We start from the raw sequence: 19,060 nt of genomic DNA, 5'->3' as shown, positions 1-19,060 counted from the left end.
AGCTTTAGCAAATGCAACAGCTAAGGCTGGAGCCTTCTCAGTGGCAGTCATCAATAGCCCCTTGGTGACAGGACTGGGTCTTTTGCCTTGTGTCTATTTCCAACCTTTTCAGAACTTGGTCAAAAAGAAATCAGTGGGAGGCAGAAGAAAGTGGAGATAGAAATAGAAAATTTGTCCTGCAGAATGTGCTTTTTAAGAGAACTTCAAACTCTGTAGTGACTGCGATGCTGGGGTCTAGCTCGCCTAGCTCTTCCTGCTTTCGCTTTATGAGTGCTGCATGTGTGCAGAAGCTGGTGTTAAGTCCCTTGGAGCTGGAGCTGCAGATAATTGTGACTCAATCATGTGAATGCTGGGGACCGAACCCAGGCTCTCTGTAAGAGCAGTTTCATTCTTTTATCATATGTGTTCTAGTCCCCTCCTTTCCTTCTGACCCACTCTCTACCCTTCTCTCCTGGACTTTTCTCACTTTCCTGAAATGCACAGACACTGGGTCTGGAATATGTGAATTATGCAAATACCTGTATATGGAAAGCCAAGATTTGCCTATGAGACAGAGCACATGGCCTTTGTCTTTCTAGTCTAGGTTACTCTATTCCATGGAATATTTTCCAGTTCCACCACTTTTTCTTCAAATGGGTGATTTTAGTTTTCTTTATGGCTAAGAAAATTCCACTGTATCTGTCTTGCTGTGTGTTTCTTCTACTGGTTTGCTCAGGAAGAGGAATTGGGCTCCTCCGAAGGGTGAGTCATTTCCTCAATTCTTTCCCTACCCATGGCCTTTTTATCAAGAAACGACTCCCTCCTGTGCTCTCATCCTGCAATGATCCTTCAGTGATACATCCAAGTCATCACCCTAGGGATAAGATCCAAACAAAGGACACTTGATTTGGGTATGTTCTTACTTTGTAACCTAATGCTCTATCTCCTAGTACCAAAATCCCCTTGGTCACTTCTTCAAGGACTGCCTTGGTCTGCTTACTCCAGTTTTTCCTCCCTGCATCTCTCCTCTGCATCCCTCTTTTCTTTTTCTTTTAGCACCTACCGAAAGCTTGGCACAGAGTAAATCCACAAAGGCTGCATACAGTAGCAGAAGTCACTGTCGTTTGGAAAGGCTATTTATTTCTACCTATTGCATAGAAAAATATATACTACATTTAAAAATTGCTATGAGGCACAAGTGCTTTAAATGACGAGAAAAGAAAGACAGTAGGAAGCATAGTTCCTTTCTAGACATGCGGTTTCTTTGCATAGTTCTGAACCCACAACTCACAGATTGTTGTAGCTCCTGGGCCATATGTGTACTTGGTGCCATGCAGAGTGGCAAGCTCCTTTGCCGCACCTTTCACCAGGGCATTCTGTAGAAGAACCATCGGCAAGTGAACAAACAAAAGCCACAATGCCAAACAAACACATACCCTGCACACTTGTGTCAAAAACCAAAGACCTTTACGGCACATTTGGATTCATATTTTATGCCTTTTCAATGTCTGTTTCAGTTTTTTCACCTGAGTCATATTGATAAGTAAATCTTGTGAAAGAATGTCTTCCCCAATGCCCTCCACAAGCACTCATGCTGAAGTTCTTTCATTTCACTGCTGCAGGGTTAAGAGCAAAGCAAGCCCCAGGAAGTCCTTATGCTATGCACAGAGGTTATTGATGTCAATGCACAAAAACAAAACATACCTGAAAGGCAAACAAAACAACCATAACTTGACAATGTGGTTGGACAAGAGCCAGTTGCGTCATTGCAGGATGGTGAGAATTATGGCTGGAGCATTAGCAGAGGAGCACACATGATTGCATAGACATGTCTTTTGGACAAAATTGCTCTGTGACTCACATCAGCTTTGAAAGGCTGTTATCTTATTGCTATTGTACATTAAAGGAACTTTAGTTTGTGCCTCAGTGTCTGTTGTCCTTGTCGTTAGTTGCTCTCCTATCTGGATAGTTATTTCATTGTGCGCACCGTTTTTAAGGTTACCTTGTCATGTAACTTCAATATCTCCCACTTCCTCTCATTGTGAACCTCAAGGTCTGTCTTAACTTTCATCTCACATCCATTCTGAGGTAGAACTTCCTTCCTCTCATTACCACTGTATTTGGATATTCTTCTTCCCTAATTGGGATGGCCTTCCCTCTCTTCACTTAAACAGAGAATTTTCTTTCCTCTCAGGTTGACTTTTACACTACCTCTCTTTTGCAGCAGCTTTCGTTTTTTCAGAGTTCCTTCCCTCTATTGAAGTCAGTTTTTTGACACATATTATTGTATATTAGTTCCCTGTTGGATTTGTGGCTATTCTTTTCTTTTCTTTTTTTTTTTTTTCCCGGAGCTGGGGATTGAACCCAGGGCCTTGCATTTGCTAGGCAAGCGCTCTACCACTGAGCTAAATCCCCAACCCTTCTTTTCTTTTTTTAATTTTGTCTTTTATTCTCTTTCTATTTAGTTCAGGTTGATCTTGAACTTAAGACCCTCATAGCCCCCAGTCAGGCTCTTGATTGTATCTTCAGCAGATAACTCAGTATAGGTGGTTGACTGAGTCATTTTCTGGGGTTCAGGATCATTTCTGGCCGGGTTTCATAATACTGAACTTTTCAAAAGTTGGACTGCTACCTTCTGAGTAGAGAAGGCCAACTGTATGGAGTGGACACTTATACTGTGTATTTATGGTTGATGTCTGTCATATTCAGATGCTAACATTAACTACAAAGGAAGAAATCTATGGGCCACTCTCTGATTTCAGAAAAATAAGGCAAATAAACATCAGCCAAAATGTCATGTATAAAATTTCAATTATAGTACTTAATAGTACTTCTTGTAATCTTTTCTTTTGGAAAGTTCAAATAATTTTACCAATATTACTCATTTATCTTCCCCATATCACCCATCCACATTCACCACCACAGAATTTTCTAGTGGAATGTAATGCCATGTGGAACAGCCCACTCAATGGAATGTTCCAAATAAGCTGAACGACTGTTGAGAACTGTGGATAGAAGTGTGACTCTAGCATTCACCAGTGTATTTATATATGCCAGAAGATCCAAGGAACAACACAAAAGAGAAGAATCCACAACTGAAAACTCATTTGACACTTTGATTGGAGCCTGCCACTTGTGGAAGAGGGGCCAAAAAATGACTAATGTGCTCACACCTTACACCTTACAAAGAGATTTTCTAGGAGCTTGAAACAAAATGCAGAGATACTGAAAGGACATGCCCAAGAGCATGCATCGGGTGTGGTTAGCTTAAGCTATGACACCATCCATCTAGCCTTCTTTTCCACTTTCCCTAGTCTTCAAATACTCCAAAAGAAATGTTGTTGGAACTGGTTTACTGATTTTCAGGAATGGAAGGAAGTTAAATATTCATCAGCCTAGATAAAGCTTTGCTGTTTATCAAGCGACAACATGGCCTGTATCAATCCTTACTAGGAATTTCCTACCATATCTTATGGAGGGTCACCTTTGTTTTCTTAACTTAAGAGGACCTATACCAAAAGACAGAGTCTAAAATGTCACACAGAACTCAAAGCATGAGAGACAAAAGAAAAGTAGTACACTATTTACGGGGTCCTGGGCTGCTGGGGCCTCATAAGTAGAGGGAACTCTTCTGTTCCAAAGACTCGCATACCCAGGTAATACAGGATAAAAAAATGTCCCTGCTTCACTGCAGTGCACATGACCCTTACTTAGGTCTCTTGCACACTGCCAGAGTAGGCACAGTGGGTTAATTGACATTATTACAGCATGAAAAAATAGAGTCCTCAACCAAACCCCCATCAAATCTGAAGTATGAAAACAAAATTCTAAGAATTTAAATCAGACCAAAGTTCTGCCCACTGGGGGTTAAGACATGTGACAATGGAGCCCTGGGTTATCTTCTAATAATAGTTTCTTTCTCCTCCTGATGGACAGCTAACTTATACCAAGGAAAAACAGTAGAAAATGTTACTTTATAATTGTAGTGCTAAGGAGGTCTAAGCTTCAGGCAGGCACCAAGGAGAAAAGAATTCAGAAGGAAAAACATCAATGTGACTTTAAAGAAAAGGAGGATCCTGATTACAGTGACAAAAGAAGTCAGGGAAACAACTGATTTAAGGCAGCTCGGCCTGGTGTTACCCCCAGAGCCCAGGAGCAATGTTGGAGAGAGGAATGCTGTCATTGACATGAAGCGACTTGTTCTTCCAGTCCACCTGCAAGTGTATTCCCCTCCCCCCAACATTCAAGGAAAACAGCAAGTGTGAGGCAGTTGTATTTGCAGTCCAGAGAGATTTTCTTTTTATAGAAATGATATTTCTCCCAAATACATTTAAAAAATAAACACCGTATAACATAGGTACAGACGGTGTTTAGCAGCTGAGATTTGCAGAACACTGTATATTATTTTGAGGAAGATATAAGAGCCTGTAAAAGTCAAGATGACTTAGCCAGGAATGTGACTCTGCTCTTATCTTTGTTTAAAGCAGTTTCTCAATATAGGCTCTTCCAGCTTTTCCTGAATCATTCTCTCTCTCTCTCTGTCTCTCTCTCTCTCTCTCTCTCTCTCTCTCTCTCTGTCTCTCTCTCTCTCTCTCTCTGTCTCTCTCTGTCTCTCTCTCTCTCTCTCTCTCTCTCTCTCTCTCTCTCTCTCTCTCTCTCTCTGTTGGAGTGGGAGCAGGTTTCCTGGTATCCTGTATGATGTTTATCAGCATTCTCTGGCCTCTACCACGAGATGTCACTAAACTCCCACAGTATGTCAATCAAAACATCTCATATTTTTGATTGTGAGCCTAGCCTTTAATGGCTGAGCCATCTCTCCAGCCCAAAATATCATCCTGAGAGAGGTAACCTAATCACTAAAATACCACACATGGTATGCACTCACTGATAAGTGGATATTAGCTCAAAAATTCGGATTACCCAAGATACAATCCACAGACCACATGAACCTCAAGAAGATGGACAAAGTGCAGATGCTTCAGTCCTTCGTAAAAGGGGGAACAAAAATATTCAAAGGAGGAGATACTGAGAGAGAGACTGAAGGAACAGCCATTTCAGAAACTGCTCTACCTGGGATCCAGCACAATACATGCAGCCATCAAACTGAGTCAATGGGGGATGCCAAGAGGTTGGCATGCTGAGAGGCCTGATATAGCTGTCTCCTGAGAGGCTCTGCAGAGCATGACAAATACAGAGGTGCTAACCATTGAACTGAGAACAGAACCCCCATAGGAGGAATTAGAGAAAGGATTGAAGGGGCTGAAGGGGCTTGCAATAATGCCAACCAACCAGAGCTCCCAGGGACTAAACTACCACCCAAAGAGTACACATGGACAGACCCATGGCTCCAGCTGCATAGGTAGCAGATGGTGGCTCTGTTGGGCACCAATGAGAGGAGAAACCCTTGATCCTGCCAAGGCTGGACCCACCCAGTATAGGGTAATATCAGGGCAGAGAGGTGGGAAGGGGTGTTTGGATGGGTGGGGGAACACCCTCATAGAAGAAGGGGGAGGGGAGATGGGATAGGGGGTTTATGGACGGGAAACCTGGAAGAGGGATAACATTAGAAATGTAAATAAATAAAAATGCAATAAAAATAACAAATAAAAAACATCTAACAGACATTACCAAATGCCTTCTCTGGGTAGAAGTAGGTAGCAAAATTAGTTCAGAGTGAGGAAAAACATATGGTTATGGCTAATAAGCGTTTGGGAGAAAAGTTAGAAAAGAAGACAGGTTTCAAAGGTGTCTTCAATTGACGACTTTACAGATATGTTTTTAGCACCTTGGCTTCCCAAAATATCATCCTGCCAGCAGGTTTTTAACAAAAATGTTAGATTCCCAGTTAAATGTAAATTTCACATAAACTTAAGACGTTGCTCCAGTATGATTCTATCTCATGATGAATTGGAGACATGGTTATAGTAAAAAGTGTTGTTTTATGGAAATTAAATTAAATGAAAGTGAGGAGTCATATAACAGACCTGGCTACTATTTACCATATTAATATATTCAGTCTTCTTTCTGCTTCTTTCTTCTTATTGATTGGACTTCACCATCCATATTTTCTATCAAGAACACCCCTTAACCCTGTTTTTTAGTCTGACTTTTATTGACTTCACTCTGTGGTTCATTGCCCCATTTGAATCATGTCCATTCTTCAACTCTCAGAACACGTTACATCTCCTTTCTTTTTTGACTTATCTTACCCTCCTCTCTCCTTCCCTCTCTTCTTCTTTTGTTTTTTCTTCTTTTTCATTCCCTCCTTCCCTCACTCCTTTCTTCCTTCTTTTCTTCCCTCTCCTCCCTCTCTCTTCCTTCTTTTTCCTTCCTTCCTTCCTTCCTTCCTTCCTTCCTTCCTTCCTTCCTTCCTTCCTTCCTTCCTTCTTCCTTCCTTCCTTCCTTCCTTTCTTTCTTTCTTTCTTTCTTTCTTTCTTTCTTTCTTTCTTTCTTTCTTCCTTTCTTTGAGATAGTGTCTCTCTACTTAGCTTTGGTGGTTCTAGTACTCACCATATAAATCAGGTTTGCCTTGAACTCACAGAGATCTGTGTGCCTCCACCTCCTTAGTGGGGAATTAAAGTTTTATGCCATTGCTACATCTACTTTCTTATTGAATGTTACACATGTCGCCAGTTCTGTTTCATGAATCACTACAACTGTGCACAATTAAACTCCCAGTTTTGTACATTATTGTTTCCTTCCTCTGAATTTTAGCCAGACCATAATTTCTCAATTGGCATGAGCTATAATTTATAGAAACATAGTATGCTTTCAATGAAATTGGTCTTAAGTCAAGTTCAGTTAAGCACAACTATGTAGGCCCAGGAGGAGAATTTTATCAAGCCAAGATATACCCTGAACTTTCTAAGGTACATTGGCAACAAGCTTCTTTTCTAAAACACATCTTTTTTGTTTCATTTAAACCTTCTTGGGAATTTATAAATTTTGAAATGAGAAATTCTGAGAAAATACCTTAAATATACATTTTATGCCTCAAGATCCATACACATTAGTTTCTCGTAATCTCCTGACTGTGAGTCTGTGGCCTTATTAGACTAGTCATTAGCAAGGGACATGGTGACTGCTGTCATGAGTTTGTGCATATGTTGTAGTGGCTACCTTCTAATCAGTATTCCTTTCCTTTGAGTGTTTACTTCTGTGATCTTGCATTATACTCAATGCTTGAGTGAGGTGACAGGAGTTTTTCCTTTTCCCTTCCTTCCTTCCTTCCTTCCTTCCTTCCTTTCTTTCTTTCTCTCTTTCTTCTTTCTTTACTTCTTCCTTCCTTTCTATGTTTTATTTACTTTTTGTGTTATTTATTTATGTTTTTAATTAATTAATTAGTTTATTTTTGTGACAGAGTCTCATGTAACCCTGGTTGTCTTGGAGCTTACTATGTAGACCAGATTGACCTTTAACTCATAAAGATCTTTCTGCTTCTGCTTCCTCAGTGTTGGGATTAAAGGTGTGTGCTACTACATTTAGCTTTACAGGGTTCAATTTTTATAACTCATTAACTAAAATTTTAATGAAGAGGCAGTGAATGACAGGCTGCTGAATTGGAAGGTGTTTTAAATCTGTCATCACTGTTAATAGTTCTTCAGAGGATTGTTATTTTTTTATGGTTATCTTTCTCCTTTTGGATAATGGATAAATACTTATCAAAAGAATGGTCCAGGATCCAAGATTGTACCCTTAGAAGTCAGTGCTATCAGGTAATATAAGTAAATCTTTTGTAATATCAAGGGGCAGAGATAATTACAGGTTGGATGCAAGACTTCTCTTATGAATTTCCTCAAAAAATTGTGGCACCATTGTAGAATGCGCAAAAAAAGTGGATTGTATATTGGTCAGTGTAATAAAATTGAACCTCTAGACCTAAATCCACATACCTATGAACATCTGGTTTTTTCTTTATAAAGAAGCCAGAAATAGACAATGGAAGAAAGGATAGCATCTTTAACAAATGGTGCTGGTCAAGCAGGATGACTGCATGTAGAAAAGTCCAAGTAGATCCATATTTATCACCCTGTACAAAACTCAACTCCAAACTCAACTCCACATGGATCAAGACCGCAACATAAAGCCAGATACATTGAACCTGGTAGAATATAAAGTGGAGAATAGCCTTGAACTCATTGCCACAGGAAAAGACTCTGAACAGAACACTGTTAGGATAAGCACTAGAATGAACAATTAATAATTGTGACCTCATGAAACTGAGAAGCTTCTGCATGTCAAAGGACAATATTAATAGGACAAAATGGCAGCCTACAGAATGGGAAAAGATTTCTGCCAATTACAAATCTGATGAAGAACTAATATACCAAATATATAAAGAACTCAAGAATCTAAATATCAAGGAAACAACTCAATTTAAAAAGGGATTTAGATCTAAAGAGAGAATTCTCAGTAGAGGAAACAGAAATGATTAAGAAGCACTTAAAGACACGTTTAGCATTCTTAGCCATCATGAAAATCCAAATCAAAACTTCTTTGAGATTTCATCTTATAGCTGTCAGAATGGATAAGATCGATAAAACAAGTGACAGTTCATGCTGTGGAGGATGTGGAGTAAGAGGAACACTCATCAATTATTGTCTAGAGTGCAAACTTGTAAAGACACTAGGCCAATCAGTGTGGAAGATGGGAATCAGTCTTCCTCAAGAACCAGCTATACCTCTTCTGGCATATACATAAATGATGTTTCATCCTACGAAAGGAACATTTGATCAACCATGTTTATTGATGCTCTATTCATAATAGCCAGAAATTCGAAAAAACCTAGATGTCCCTAGACAGAAGAAGGGATAAAGGAAATATAATATACTCACACGATGAAGTATAACTCAGCCATCAAAAAAACCTGGCACCATGAAACTCAAGGTGAATGGATGGAAGTGGAAAAAAAAATTATCCTGAGTGGAGTATTCCAGACCCACAAATGGTGTGAATCCAACTATTTGGAGGTTTTAGCTATTAAGTCAATAATAACTAAGGTTCAATCTACAGAACCACCAAAGTTAGGTATAAGAGTAAGGGCTTAGAGGGCAGATAGATCTTCCTAGGAAAGGGAAATAGAATAGATAGTTGTGGTTGGATTGGGGAGAGACTGGAATGAGAGCATCAAGTTGGAAAAAGGAGTAGAAAGGGAGACAATCAAGGGAATATGGGAAAGGACATCTAAAATTACAGACCATTGAGGGGTAATGTGGAAACCTAATGCACTAGAGAAATTTATGTGTATGTGCATGTGCATGTGTATGTGTATATGCATTCTTGTCATAAAATGAAGCTTCTAGTACTAGTATAGGGTTGTCAGGTCCCATGGTATGGTGGTTTGAATGAAAATGGCCCCCATAGTCTCATAGGAAGTAGAACTATTGATATGACAATCAGAAGGTGTGTTCTTCCTGGAGTAGGTATGGCCTTGTGGGAAGAAGAGTGCCAGTGGGGTTGGACTTTGGAGTTTTAAGTGTTGTAAGATGCATTGGAATTCCCAAGTCAGCCAGGATGTTTCCAAGCCAATAGGTTGTTCTTTACAAACTGACAGCAGGTCCCCTTTGCTAAAGACAACATGTACACAACTCACTGAACACAAAGAACTCAGACTGGTGCCTACTTAGAGCTTTCATCTTTATGTTCTAGCATCTTTTGTGAAAAAAGGCACTCTACGCACTACAAAAAAGAACTGTAAACACCAAGCCAGTCACAAATATATTGATCTAAAATGGTACACTGACTGCAAGATATGCTAGGACAATTGTGGTACAAAACTTGTGGGAGTAATCAAGTAATATCTAATTTCAATTAGGCTCACTCCACAAATAGAACCGACTCCCAGTACTGTTTTGATGATTATGAACCAAGGACTAGACATCATTAGCAATAAAATCATTCATAATGATATTCTGTTATACTCATAGATCATTGCCTTTCTCAACCATCATCAGAAAAACTTCCTCCCGAAGCAAAATCAGCCAAATACAGAGACCCAAAAACAGATGTTATACAGAGAGTGAAAGACCTTTAATTTTGCAGCCCTACATGGGAAGCCTACTTCAAATCCCTTAGCTCAGAGCTCAGGGAACACTGAGGAAGGGTATATAGAAAAAGTGGGGCTGGAGAGATGGCTTAGTGTTTAAGAGCACTGACTCCACTTCCAGAGATCCTGTGTTCAATTCCCAGCAACCACATGGTGACTCACAACCATCTGTAATGGGATCTGATGCCCTCTTCTGGCATCTGAAAACAGCTACACTCTACTCATATAAATAAAATAAATAAATTGTTTTTTAAAAAAGTGTAAGAGTCAGAGGGGATAGACGGCATCAAGAAATAAGTCCCTCTAAATCAGTATGATCAAAGCTCTATTAACTCACAGAGTGAAGCAGCATTCGCAGGACCTGCATGGTCTGCAGCAGGTCCTTTGTGTATACTATGGCTTCCAGTTTAGTATTTTTTTATGGAACTTCTTGAGTATGCAAATAAGTAGGTCTCTGACTCTTGGGATCTTTCCTTGTATAGATTTGCCTTGTCTAGCTCATATACAATAGTTTTATAATTTACAACTTATTTTGTTGTATTCCAATTATCCCTTAAAACAAACAGGAAGCTTGTTTGTTTTCTAATGAGAGGCAGAAAGGAAGTGATCTGGTTGAGAGAGGAAGTGGGGAAGAATTGGGAGGAGCAGAGGGAGGTAAAACATAATAAATACATATTATATGAGAAAAAAATCTATTTTCAATAAAAGAAAAAAAATTAAAGCGTGTCTTTGGAAGTTGTTGCAAGCTAGGAAATTTCCCGATGGCCACCACCTCTGAGGCTCAGGGTTACTCTATCATTTCTGTCAGCTTGTCTAAGCCTTCATGTCCAGGTGGGAAAAATGAGAGACAGACCAGAGAATTTCTAAGACTATTTTATAGTTTTAATGCAGAAAGGTCCTTGTGTCCTGGATTGGCAGTTCTGGGTTCACTCTGTTTAATTCTGGCTAAGTGTGTGAGGGGGGACAAGGTATTCAGCTGATATTCTTCCAAAATACATTTTGAAGCAGAGTATTATTACTTATTATTGTTGTTAACTAGTCTGTACTGTCAACCTAAGATTGTGCTATTTGTCATAACTGGTGAATGCAGCCAGTCATGGTTGTGTAGCCTGGCCCCACTTCCTGTTTTCTTTCTCTGCTTCTTGACTGCCAGACCAGCCTTATTCTTTTGTCCCGCCTTCTCTGACATGGTGGACTTTGTCTTCTCTGGAACTGTTAGCCAAAATAAATCCTTTTTTTTAAACTCACTTTTTGTCAGGATACTTTATCACAGAAATAGAACAGTAACTAATACAATCATTATTGTGATATAGCTAAATGGAACTACTGCCATTTTGCACATTAGTAAATAATTCCTACTCAAGTGAGATTGCTCCTTGTATCAAAATTCCATTAGTCCCATCCAGTTTGTCCAGAAAATTTAATTCCTTAGTGTATAATATGTGTATATACATACATACATACATACATACATCACACACACACACACACACACACACACACACACACACACACACACACACACACACACACTTTCTACTCCAGAAACTAATAAGGATTTGTTCTGACAATTTTTGTCAGAATTAGAATGAAAAGCATTTTCAGCACTGGAGTGGTCTCCCTCTCATTGCTCCCACTCACCAATTCCTCATTGTTCTCAGGCAGCTTGTAGTCATAGGAGTAAGGGTAGAGCATCATCTGTGAGTATGAGTGGATGGTCAGGTAGGCCTTGATGGAGGAGAGGTTGTTGCGGATGAAATCTGCCAGGGCCTTTGTCTCTTTTTCAGACTCTGGGGCTGGTCCACAGTAAGTTTCAGAGCAGGGACTCCGAGAAGCTCCCACTTCTGCCAAAAAAAAAAAGTGTATTTCTGTTAGTGGTTAATGGCCACTTACTGAAGTTCTCATAGGAGATGTTAGGTATTTCATATCTTCAGGTAGGAAGCTAAATAATATGTTGTTTTCTTAGCACTCTCTCCAACTATTCTTCATGAGTTTTCATCTATTTGCCATCTGTCTGTCTATCTATCTATCTATCTATCTATCTATCTATCTATCTATCTATCTATCTATCATCTATCTATCTACCTATCTATCATCTATCTATCATCTATCATTGTCTATCTATGCATATATTAGGATAGCATGTTTTAAAACTTATATAATAAGAAATTACATATGGTTGGGGATTTAGCTCAGAGGTAGATCGCTTGCCTAGCAAGCACAAGGCCCTGGGTTCAGTCCCCAGCTCCGAAAAAAAAAAAAAAAAGAAATTACATATGAAATCACTAACATCATTACATTATAGACCTTTAAAAACATCAATATTTATGAAGACAGATAGTATCCTTGTGCTCCCTGTGCTTCAGTCTGCAATGTATACATCTATATACAGTGAGATCAAGACAGTGGGGTCAATCATTAAATGGAATACTTATTATTCCTGTCTAGGGAAAAATCCTTTAACTATAACCACTGAATTGCATCTCAATTTTAAATGACTGTTTATTATTGTGTATAAATTATCATTTGATTTGACTCTGTAAATATATCACACACATTGATGGATTGCATCAGGTATGTCAGTTGTGCAGTTACAGAAATTAACATATCTAGGAACACAACATAGAACTTTGCACTACATTTTTTAATCAAATGAAACAAATAAACTACTTACTGTGTTTTGAGAAAGTTAGATTTGTAAAACATAAAACTTTGTGGTTTCTCTTGTTATGAATATTGACCTAATGTTCTCTCATGCTTCTTTATATTTTATGCTTTTAATGTTGTATAAAAAATAGTTGGGGTTGGGGATTTAGCTCAGTGGTAGAGCGCTTGCCTAGCAAGCACAAGGCTCTGGGTTTGGTCCCCAGCTCTGAAAAAAAAAAGTAAAAAAAAAAATAGTTAACTAGACATATACTCACCACACCAGCCAGCATTAAAATTCCTGTTGGGGTCTACACCCAAGCAGGAACTTCCAGTAGTAGTAGAGCGAGTTTTTCTCCACATTCTGTTCTGAAAGTAGATTAAACAGTTAGATCAAAACCTACAGGAAGTAACAGTGTGAATGTTACAAGTCCCTCTGAGTTCACATACCTTAGTCCAGGTGTAGACATAGCCATCAATGTTGACCACAGGCAGAACATAGAAGTCCAGTTCATCCAGAAGCCGTTTCATGTGGATCTCTTGATTATAGGTGCGGACAGCCTGGATGTGAATAACAATGTGGAATTTCATGCAACCATGGAATGGATGATGCTGTCAAAATTTACATGGCCTGGGTGCAGTTGACTTTAGTAATAGAAGCAGGATTCTCTGACTCATGGCCAGCCTGCATTTAAATCCAAAATTTTCTGGAGCTTTCTTGGATGAAGCATTGCAAATTAATTCAGAAGTCCTTTGAGCAAAGGAAATTAGGTTTCTTATAATAAATTCTTATATTTTAAGAGCATATCAATGTAAAAACTTACATTTAGAAAAGAGCTATAAAAATAATTCAAAATTAGACAAGATGGATGAAGCAAAGAAGTGCAGGCAGACAGGAGCCGGGTGTAGGTCTCTCCCGAGAGACACAGCCAGAATACAGCAAATACAGAGGCGAATGCCAGCAGCAAACCACTGAACTGAGAACAGGACCCCCGTTGAAGGAATCAGAGAAAGAACTGGAAAGCTTGAAGGGGCTCGAGACCCCATATGAACAACAATGCCAAGCAACCAGAGCTTCCAGGGACTAAGCCACTACCTAAAGACTATACATGGACTGACCCTGGGCTCCGACCTCATAGGTAGCAATGAATATCCTAGTAAGAGCACCAATGGAAGGGGAAACCCTGGGTCCTGCTAAGACTGAACCCCCAGTGAACTAGACTGTTGGGGGGAGGGCAGCAATGGGGGGAGGGTGGGGAGGGGAACACCCATAAAGAAGGGGAGGGGGAGGGGTTAGGGGGATTTTGGCCCGGAAACCGGGAAAGAAATGTAAATAAGAAATACTCAAGTTAATAAAAAAAATAATTCAAGGAATTCTCATACAATTTTTATCTGGCTTTCCCTAATGCTACCATTTTTTTTTTTGCAATAAAGTATAGGTATAGGTATCAATGTAAAGGAATTAGCATGGGCACAATATTATAAACTGAACTTTAGGTCTTCTTCACAGTTTTTCTTTTTTTTTTTTTTGGTTCTTTTTTTTCGGAGCTGGGGACCGAACCCAGGGCCTTTCGCTTCCTAGGTAAGCGCTCTACCACTGAGCTAAATCCCCAGCCCCACAGTTTTTCTTAATCAATGCTCCCTTCTGGTTACAGGGCTCACTTTGTTCCTCCTCTGTCTCTTTCTTTCTTGGGTCTCATGTTGCCCAGACTGACTTAAACTTACTCTGTAGATGAGCTTGTTTTTGAATTTCTTATCATCCTGCCTTTATTTTCCAAGCACTGGGATTATAGGCCTGTACCAGAATAGACAGCTGTCACATTTCCTCCTTCTGCACTGATGTATGATGATTTTCAATATTTTCTCAACTTTTATAACTTTCACATTGTGGAAAAGCATGGGTTAGGTTGATTGGCAATTGTAGGGAGATCATATATTTAGAAAGGGATATAAAGGTGACCTGTCTTACATGATATTACAATTTTACTTAACACTGGTGATATTATTCTTTTGTTTTTAAAGATTTATTTATTATATGTAAGTACATTGTAGCTGTTGTCAGACACACCAGAAGAGGATATCACATCTCATTACAGATGGTTGTGAGCCACCATGTGGTTGCTGGGAATTGAACTCAGGACCTCTGGAAGAGCAGTCAGTGCTCTTAACCACTGAGCCATCTCTCCAGCCCTGGTGATATTATTCTTAAGAGCTTAGCTAAAACAATTTTTAAAAAATATTTTCCATTGTAAGCTTTCACTTTGTAATTAATATGTGTTATATGGAACATACTTTGTGGCTCTGAAAATGTCTTGTATCTTCTTAAAGTTTTATACACTAAGTTTTGCACCTTTAATAGATTTGCTGAAATCATTATTACCATGATATTCTAAAGGCGATTTTGGTCTTTATTTGGGGACATAATGTTTGTAATTACCCTATAAAAATAGTTATTTTCTCTTATTTTATTTATGAAATATATTTGTATCAATATGAATGCATGTACATTTTAAAACTTGAACATTTCAGTTTATCATAATTTAATAGGTAGCTGCTGATTTATCCATATTGATCAATTTTTAAGGGATGAATTGTTAGTTTAGCTGTCAACTAGTCCACCTAAGGCAGGTGAGAAAGTGTAACTTAGGGAGATTGAAATAAACCAAATTTTCTAACTTAAAAAAATGCATGTTGTACAAAGATCTGTTGACACGTGTTAAAACTAATTTAGCCCAATAGAAACTTGGAATTGTGTATTGTGTGTGTCTATGTGTGTATGTCTGTGTATGTGTGTTCTTTCATATGTGCATGTGTATGTATGTATGCATGTGTGCATATGTCATTTTTCTTATTTTAGTTTATAAAGGAATGAATTGAAGTTAATACTTTCTATTTCTTCCATCAAAAATTATTCTGTCAACCCACCTCTCTCACAAACCACTGACAGAATGCAGGAGAAATCCACTCTCTTGCATGGAAACCACAATCGATGAAGATGGCAGGCTTATTCGGTCTAGTTTTGCCAATCTATTGTGAGAAAAAGGTAAAGGAGAAGTATTATTTACCACATGGCACTCAGGGGTTAACATCCACTTTTGTTGGAATCTATAGGTGAATCCTGACAGCATCTGGTGGTGCCCAACACTCAAACTCTTCTTGTCTCTGAAGGGTCCCTGTGTTTAAGCTGAAAGCTCGAATTACTATTAGGCTTATTAAGCCTACATTGCCACAAAAGGCTTGGTTACACTGCTTGCCCAGCTACTGTTATTAGGTGACGTGACTATGACAGTTGATGACTAATCATAAGCAATTATAATTGCTGCTAAGTTTATGAAAATTTCTCTTCTCCCCACTTGTTTCTTGTCTGTTCATTTTGTCACTGGAATTTCATGATAAAAGTGGCATTCAGGGTGATGGAGACCAATGTTGTTGCTCATTGTAATGTGACCTGATAAATGAGGAAAGCATGACAGATAGCTTGCCAAAAAAGTTTGCAACTTGCAAGTGGACTTGGAAACCACACCTGGGAGAGAAGAATGTCATCACAGTTGACCATTGCTTAGACTGCTTACAGGGCTGTGGTAAATTTTACAAGAATTCTCTTGTTTTATTGGATTTTACTTTTGGATAAATCAAAAGTAACTATGTAAAAATGCATGTAAATAAAAGAATCCAAGGAATCTGAGCTGTAGGGCATTTTTTTCCCTTTGTTGATAAGCATGTCTGTGAAAGAAATGCTAGTGAATCAGAATTCATTGATTTTAAACCCCTTATGTCATCTTTAAAAATTGTTACCTTGAGGACATACATGTTACGTCTTTCAAATGTGGTTCCAATGACGCTCTGAGTGACAAGGTCTGGATTATCAGTGGCAACTTGTTGAATCCACGCCTCAATCTACGAAAGAATCATTCTTGGATTAATGCGACATAGTTGGTTAAACTCCCAAGTCCTCAAAAAAGCAGCAGAATCAGGCATTTCCCATACCGTTTCCCAGTTGTTGTACTTGGTGTAGCTGTGTCCACTTGCACGGGTGTGGCTATCAAACTGGGCTTTCAGAGCATTTCTCACGTTGCTTATCAGAACCCTGGATGAGTCAAAATGGGTGTTTTGAGTATGAATATATTCTTTCCCAGGGAACACACATGAAGCACAGCTTTAGAAGATGCTATAGTACCTCCCACTGACTTATATGTTGCCTTTTGACTTTTATTGAGGTCTTCAGGCTGAACTACCATTGGAGATTCTGGTAGCAATTACAATATATGAACCATTGAGGACACCTAGAGGCAGGAGTAAGATGGAGTCTTCCAGGGTCCATAGGTCACATACCTTAGTGACCCTAAACACAGAAACATTTTCTTTGATACCCAGACATTTGCCTCAGGGCCTTGGATATCCACACAACAATGCATATTTGACACATATTTGTTTTATATTCTTTTTTAAAACTTTATTTATTTTATGTACCTGAGTACACTGTCATTGTCTTCAAACATACCAGAAAAGGGCATCAGATCCCACTACTGATGCTTGTGAGACACTGTGTGGTTGCTGGGAATTGAATTCAGGACCTCTGGGAGGGCAGTCAGTGCTCTTAACCTGTGTGCCATCTCTCCAGCCTTATTTTATTTCTTAAACCTCAGGCATTTTCCTGATTTTACCACTAAATGCCCCATGTCCTGGAATCCTACTCGTTATAACAAAAGTAATGTAAGAATTGGCCACTGAGGGCCAGTCTTTAGGATTTTAGTAAAACAATTTGCTGGTTGGAAGTTCAGAAATATTAACAGCACTAAATATTTATTGGGTAAATGACATTGAGTTTAAACAACAAGTGTCTGTGCTATTTGGCTGACTTGATAATCTAATAGAGCTATAAGAAATGCAATATTAAAACTGAAGAGACAACCCTAGAGACCTGCCTATTCATATTAATTCAGTTGAAAATTCCTGTACCTGGTGTGTGTGTGTGTGTGTGTGTGTGTGTGTGTGTGTGTGTGTGTGTTTGTGTATTTATCTTTATTTCTTATTACTATTTTGAGTGGAAAGTATGCTTAGAAGGGAGAAAAAAAATCTGATCACCAATATCTGTGATCACTGAATATTCTAGAACAAGTCAGTTTGTAAAATCTTCTGTCATTCACAGTTAAGCTTTTCCCTGGTTTTCTCTGACATGAAAGAATTGCAGGCACACATGAAGTCTTCTTTTCCTCTCTTAGACTCCAGGGCACCTATCAGGGGCTGAACCTCTCATGTGCTCCTCCTTTCTTTGGTAAATTTGGGTATGAGCTTATATCTGTTTGTGGAAAATGCAATAAATTAATACTAAATGACTTATTGGAGTTCTTAGCAAATTCTTTCTTATAAATTAACTCTCTTAATATTTAAAAAATGAAAAGGAGCAAATCTTAGTGCTTATCTGAGCGAAGAAAATTTTCTTGGAAACAGTTATCAAAACGTAGTGACTTAGTCTTTTGCAATTCATCCCAAATGTAGGTCTACCAATGTATGGTTCTGGAGTCCTATACAGGTCTCATTGGGCTGCAAGAAAGATATCAATGTGGAAAAATTTGAAGGGGAGTTAAAAGGAATCGTGAATTGGGAATTAAAAGGTCAAGGTAATGGTTTGGCTAAATTTATGTATTGACTTCAGAAAAAATCATGCACTTCTTGGCTTTAAATTCATGTTTTTAGGATAGGGCTTTTGATTAGAGAATACTCAATGACCTTTTAAATTCTGAGATGAAATTGATCTTGGTCACTTACATAGATGCCTTTGAAATAGAAAAAAACTCATTTACAACCTTTATAAACTAATAAAACATAGATACTGAGCCATGGATTAGGGAGAGATTCAGAAAATGACCTTCAAGGAAAATTAGTAATAAAACATAATCAAACAAGAACAAAACAAGCAAAACAAAAATCTAAATACAAAACACAACCAATTGGTGAAAACAATTCTATTTCAACATGATCCAATGGAAAGGACAAATCCTGTCAAACACAGGGGGAATTCTCTGAATGGAAGAAGGATCCAGTGGAAATGGCAGGTGATGTATACTTTAACTTTTTATTTTCCCAGTGCTGGGGCCTGAGCCCAGGGCCTTGCATGTACAGGTGAACATAGAGTCGATCTGTATCTCTAGTTTTTTTTTTTTAAATACAATCTGATGTGTTACACAATATGTAATGTACATGGGTTCTTACTAGGTGTCCGGGAAAAATAAGTCTTTTTGTAGCCAGCTTTTATTTAAAGCTATATTCATGGCCATTGCTGATACTCAGCAGTCAGTGTTGGGAGGAGGCAACAGCAAAGCTCACAGATCATATAGATCTTTTTTAACACAGCTCACCTCAAGCTCACATGACTTAGAGGAGGCTTAGTAA

At 38.7% G+C, this 19,060-nt stretch overlaps 1 protein-coding gene across 1 annotated transcript in view; it reads right to left on the bottom strand.

The window, feature by feature from the left end:
• Cpb1 (carboxypeptidase B1) overlaps window positions 1–19,060 on the bottom strand; it is a 32,076-nt gene that overhangs the window by 1,163 nt on the left and 11,853 nt on the right. Inside the window, exons 4-10 of the mRNA XM_032896799.1 lie at window positions 16,655–16,754; window positions 16,463–16,564; window positions 15,593–15,694; window positions 13,118–13,228; window positions 12,946–13,036; window positions 11,666–11,868; window positions 1,271–1,355 (exon numbers count right to left, since the gene is read on the bottom strand). Of these exons, the coding sequence (XP_032752690.1) occupies window positions 1,271–1,355; window positions 11,666–11,868; window positions 12,946–13,036; window positions 13,118–13,228; window positions 15,593–15,694; window positions 16,463–16,564; window positions 16,655–16,754 (794 nt within the window). The remainder of the gene's footprint in view (window positions 1–1,270; window positions 1,356–11,665; window positions 11,869–12,945; window positions 13,037–13,117; window positions 13,229–15,592; window positions 15,695–16,462; window positions 16,565–16,654; window positions 16,755–19,060) is intronic.

The sequence above is a fragment of the Rattus rattus genome, chromosome 3 (assembly GCF_011064425.1).
Source record: "Rattus rattus isolate New Zealand chromosome 3, Rrattus_CSIRO_v1, whole genome shotgun sequence".
NCBI lineage: Eukaryota > Metazoa > Chordata > Mammalia > Rodentia > Muridae > Rattus > Rattus rattus.
The sequence above is the reverse complement of the archived record's forward strand: the minus strand, read 5'-3'. Positions and strand labels throughout refer to the sequence as shown.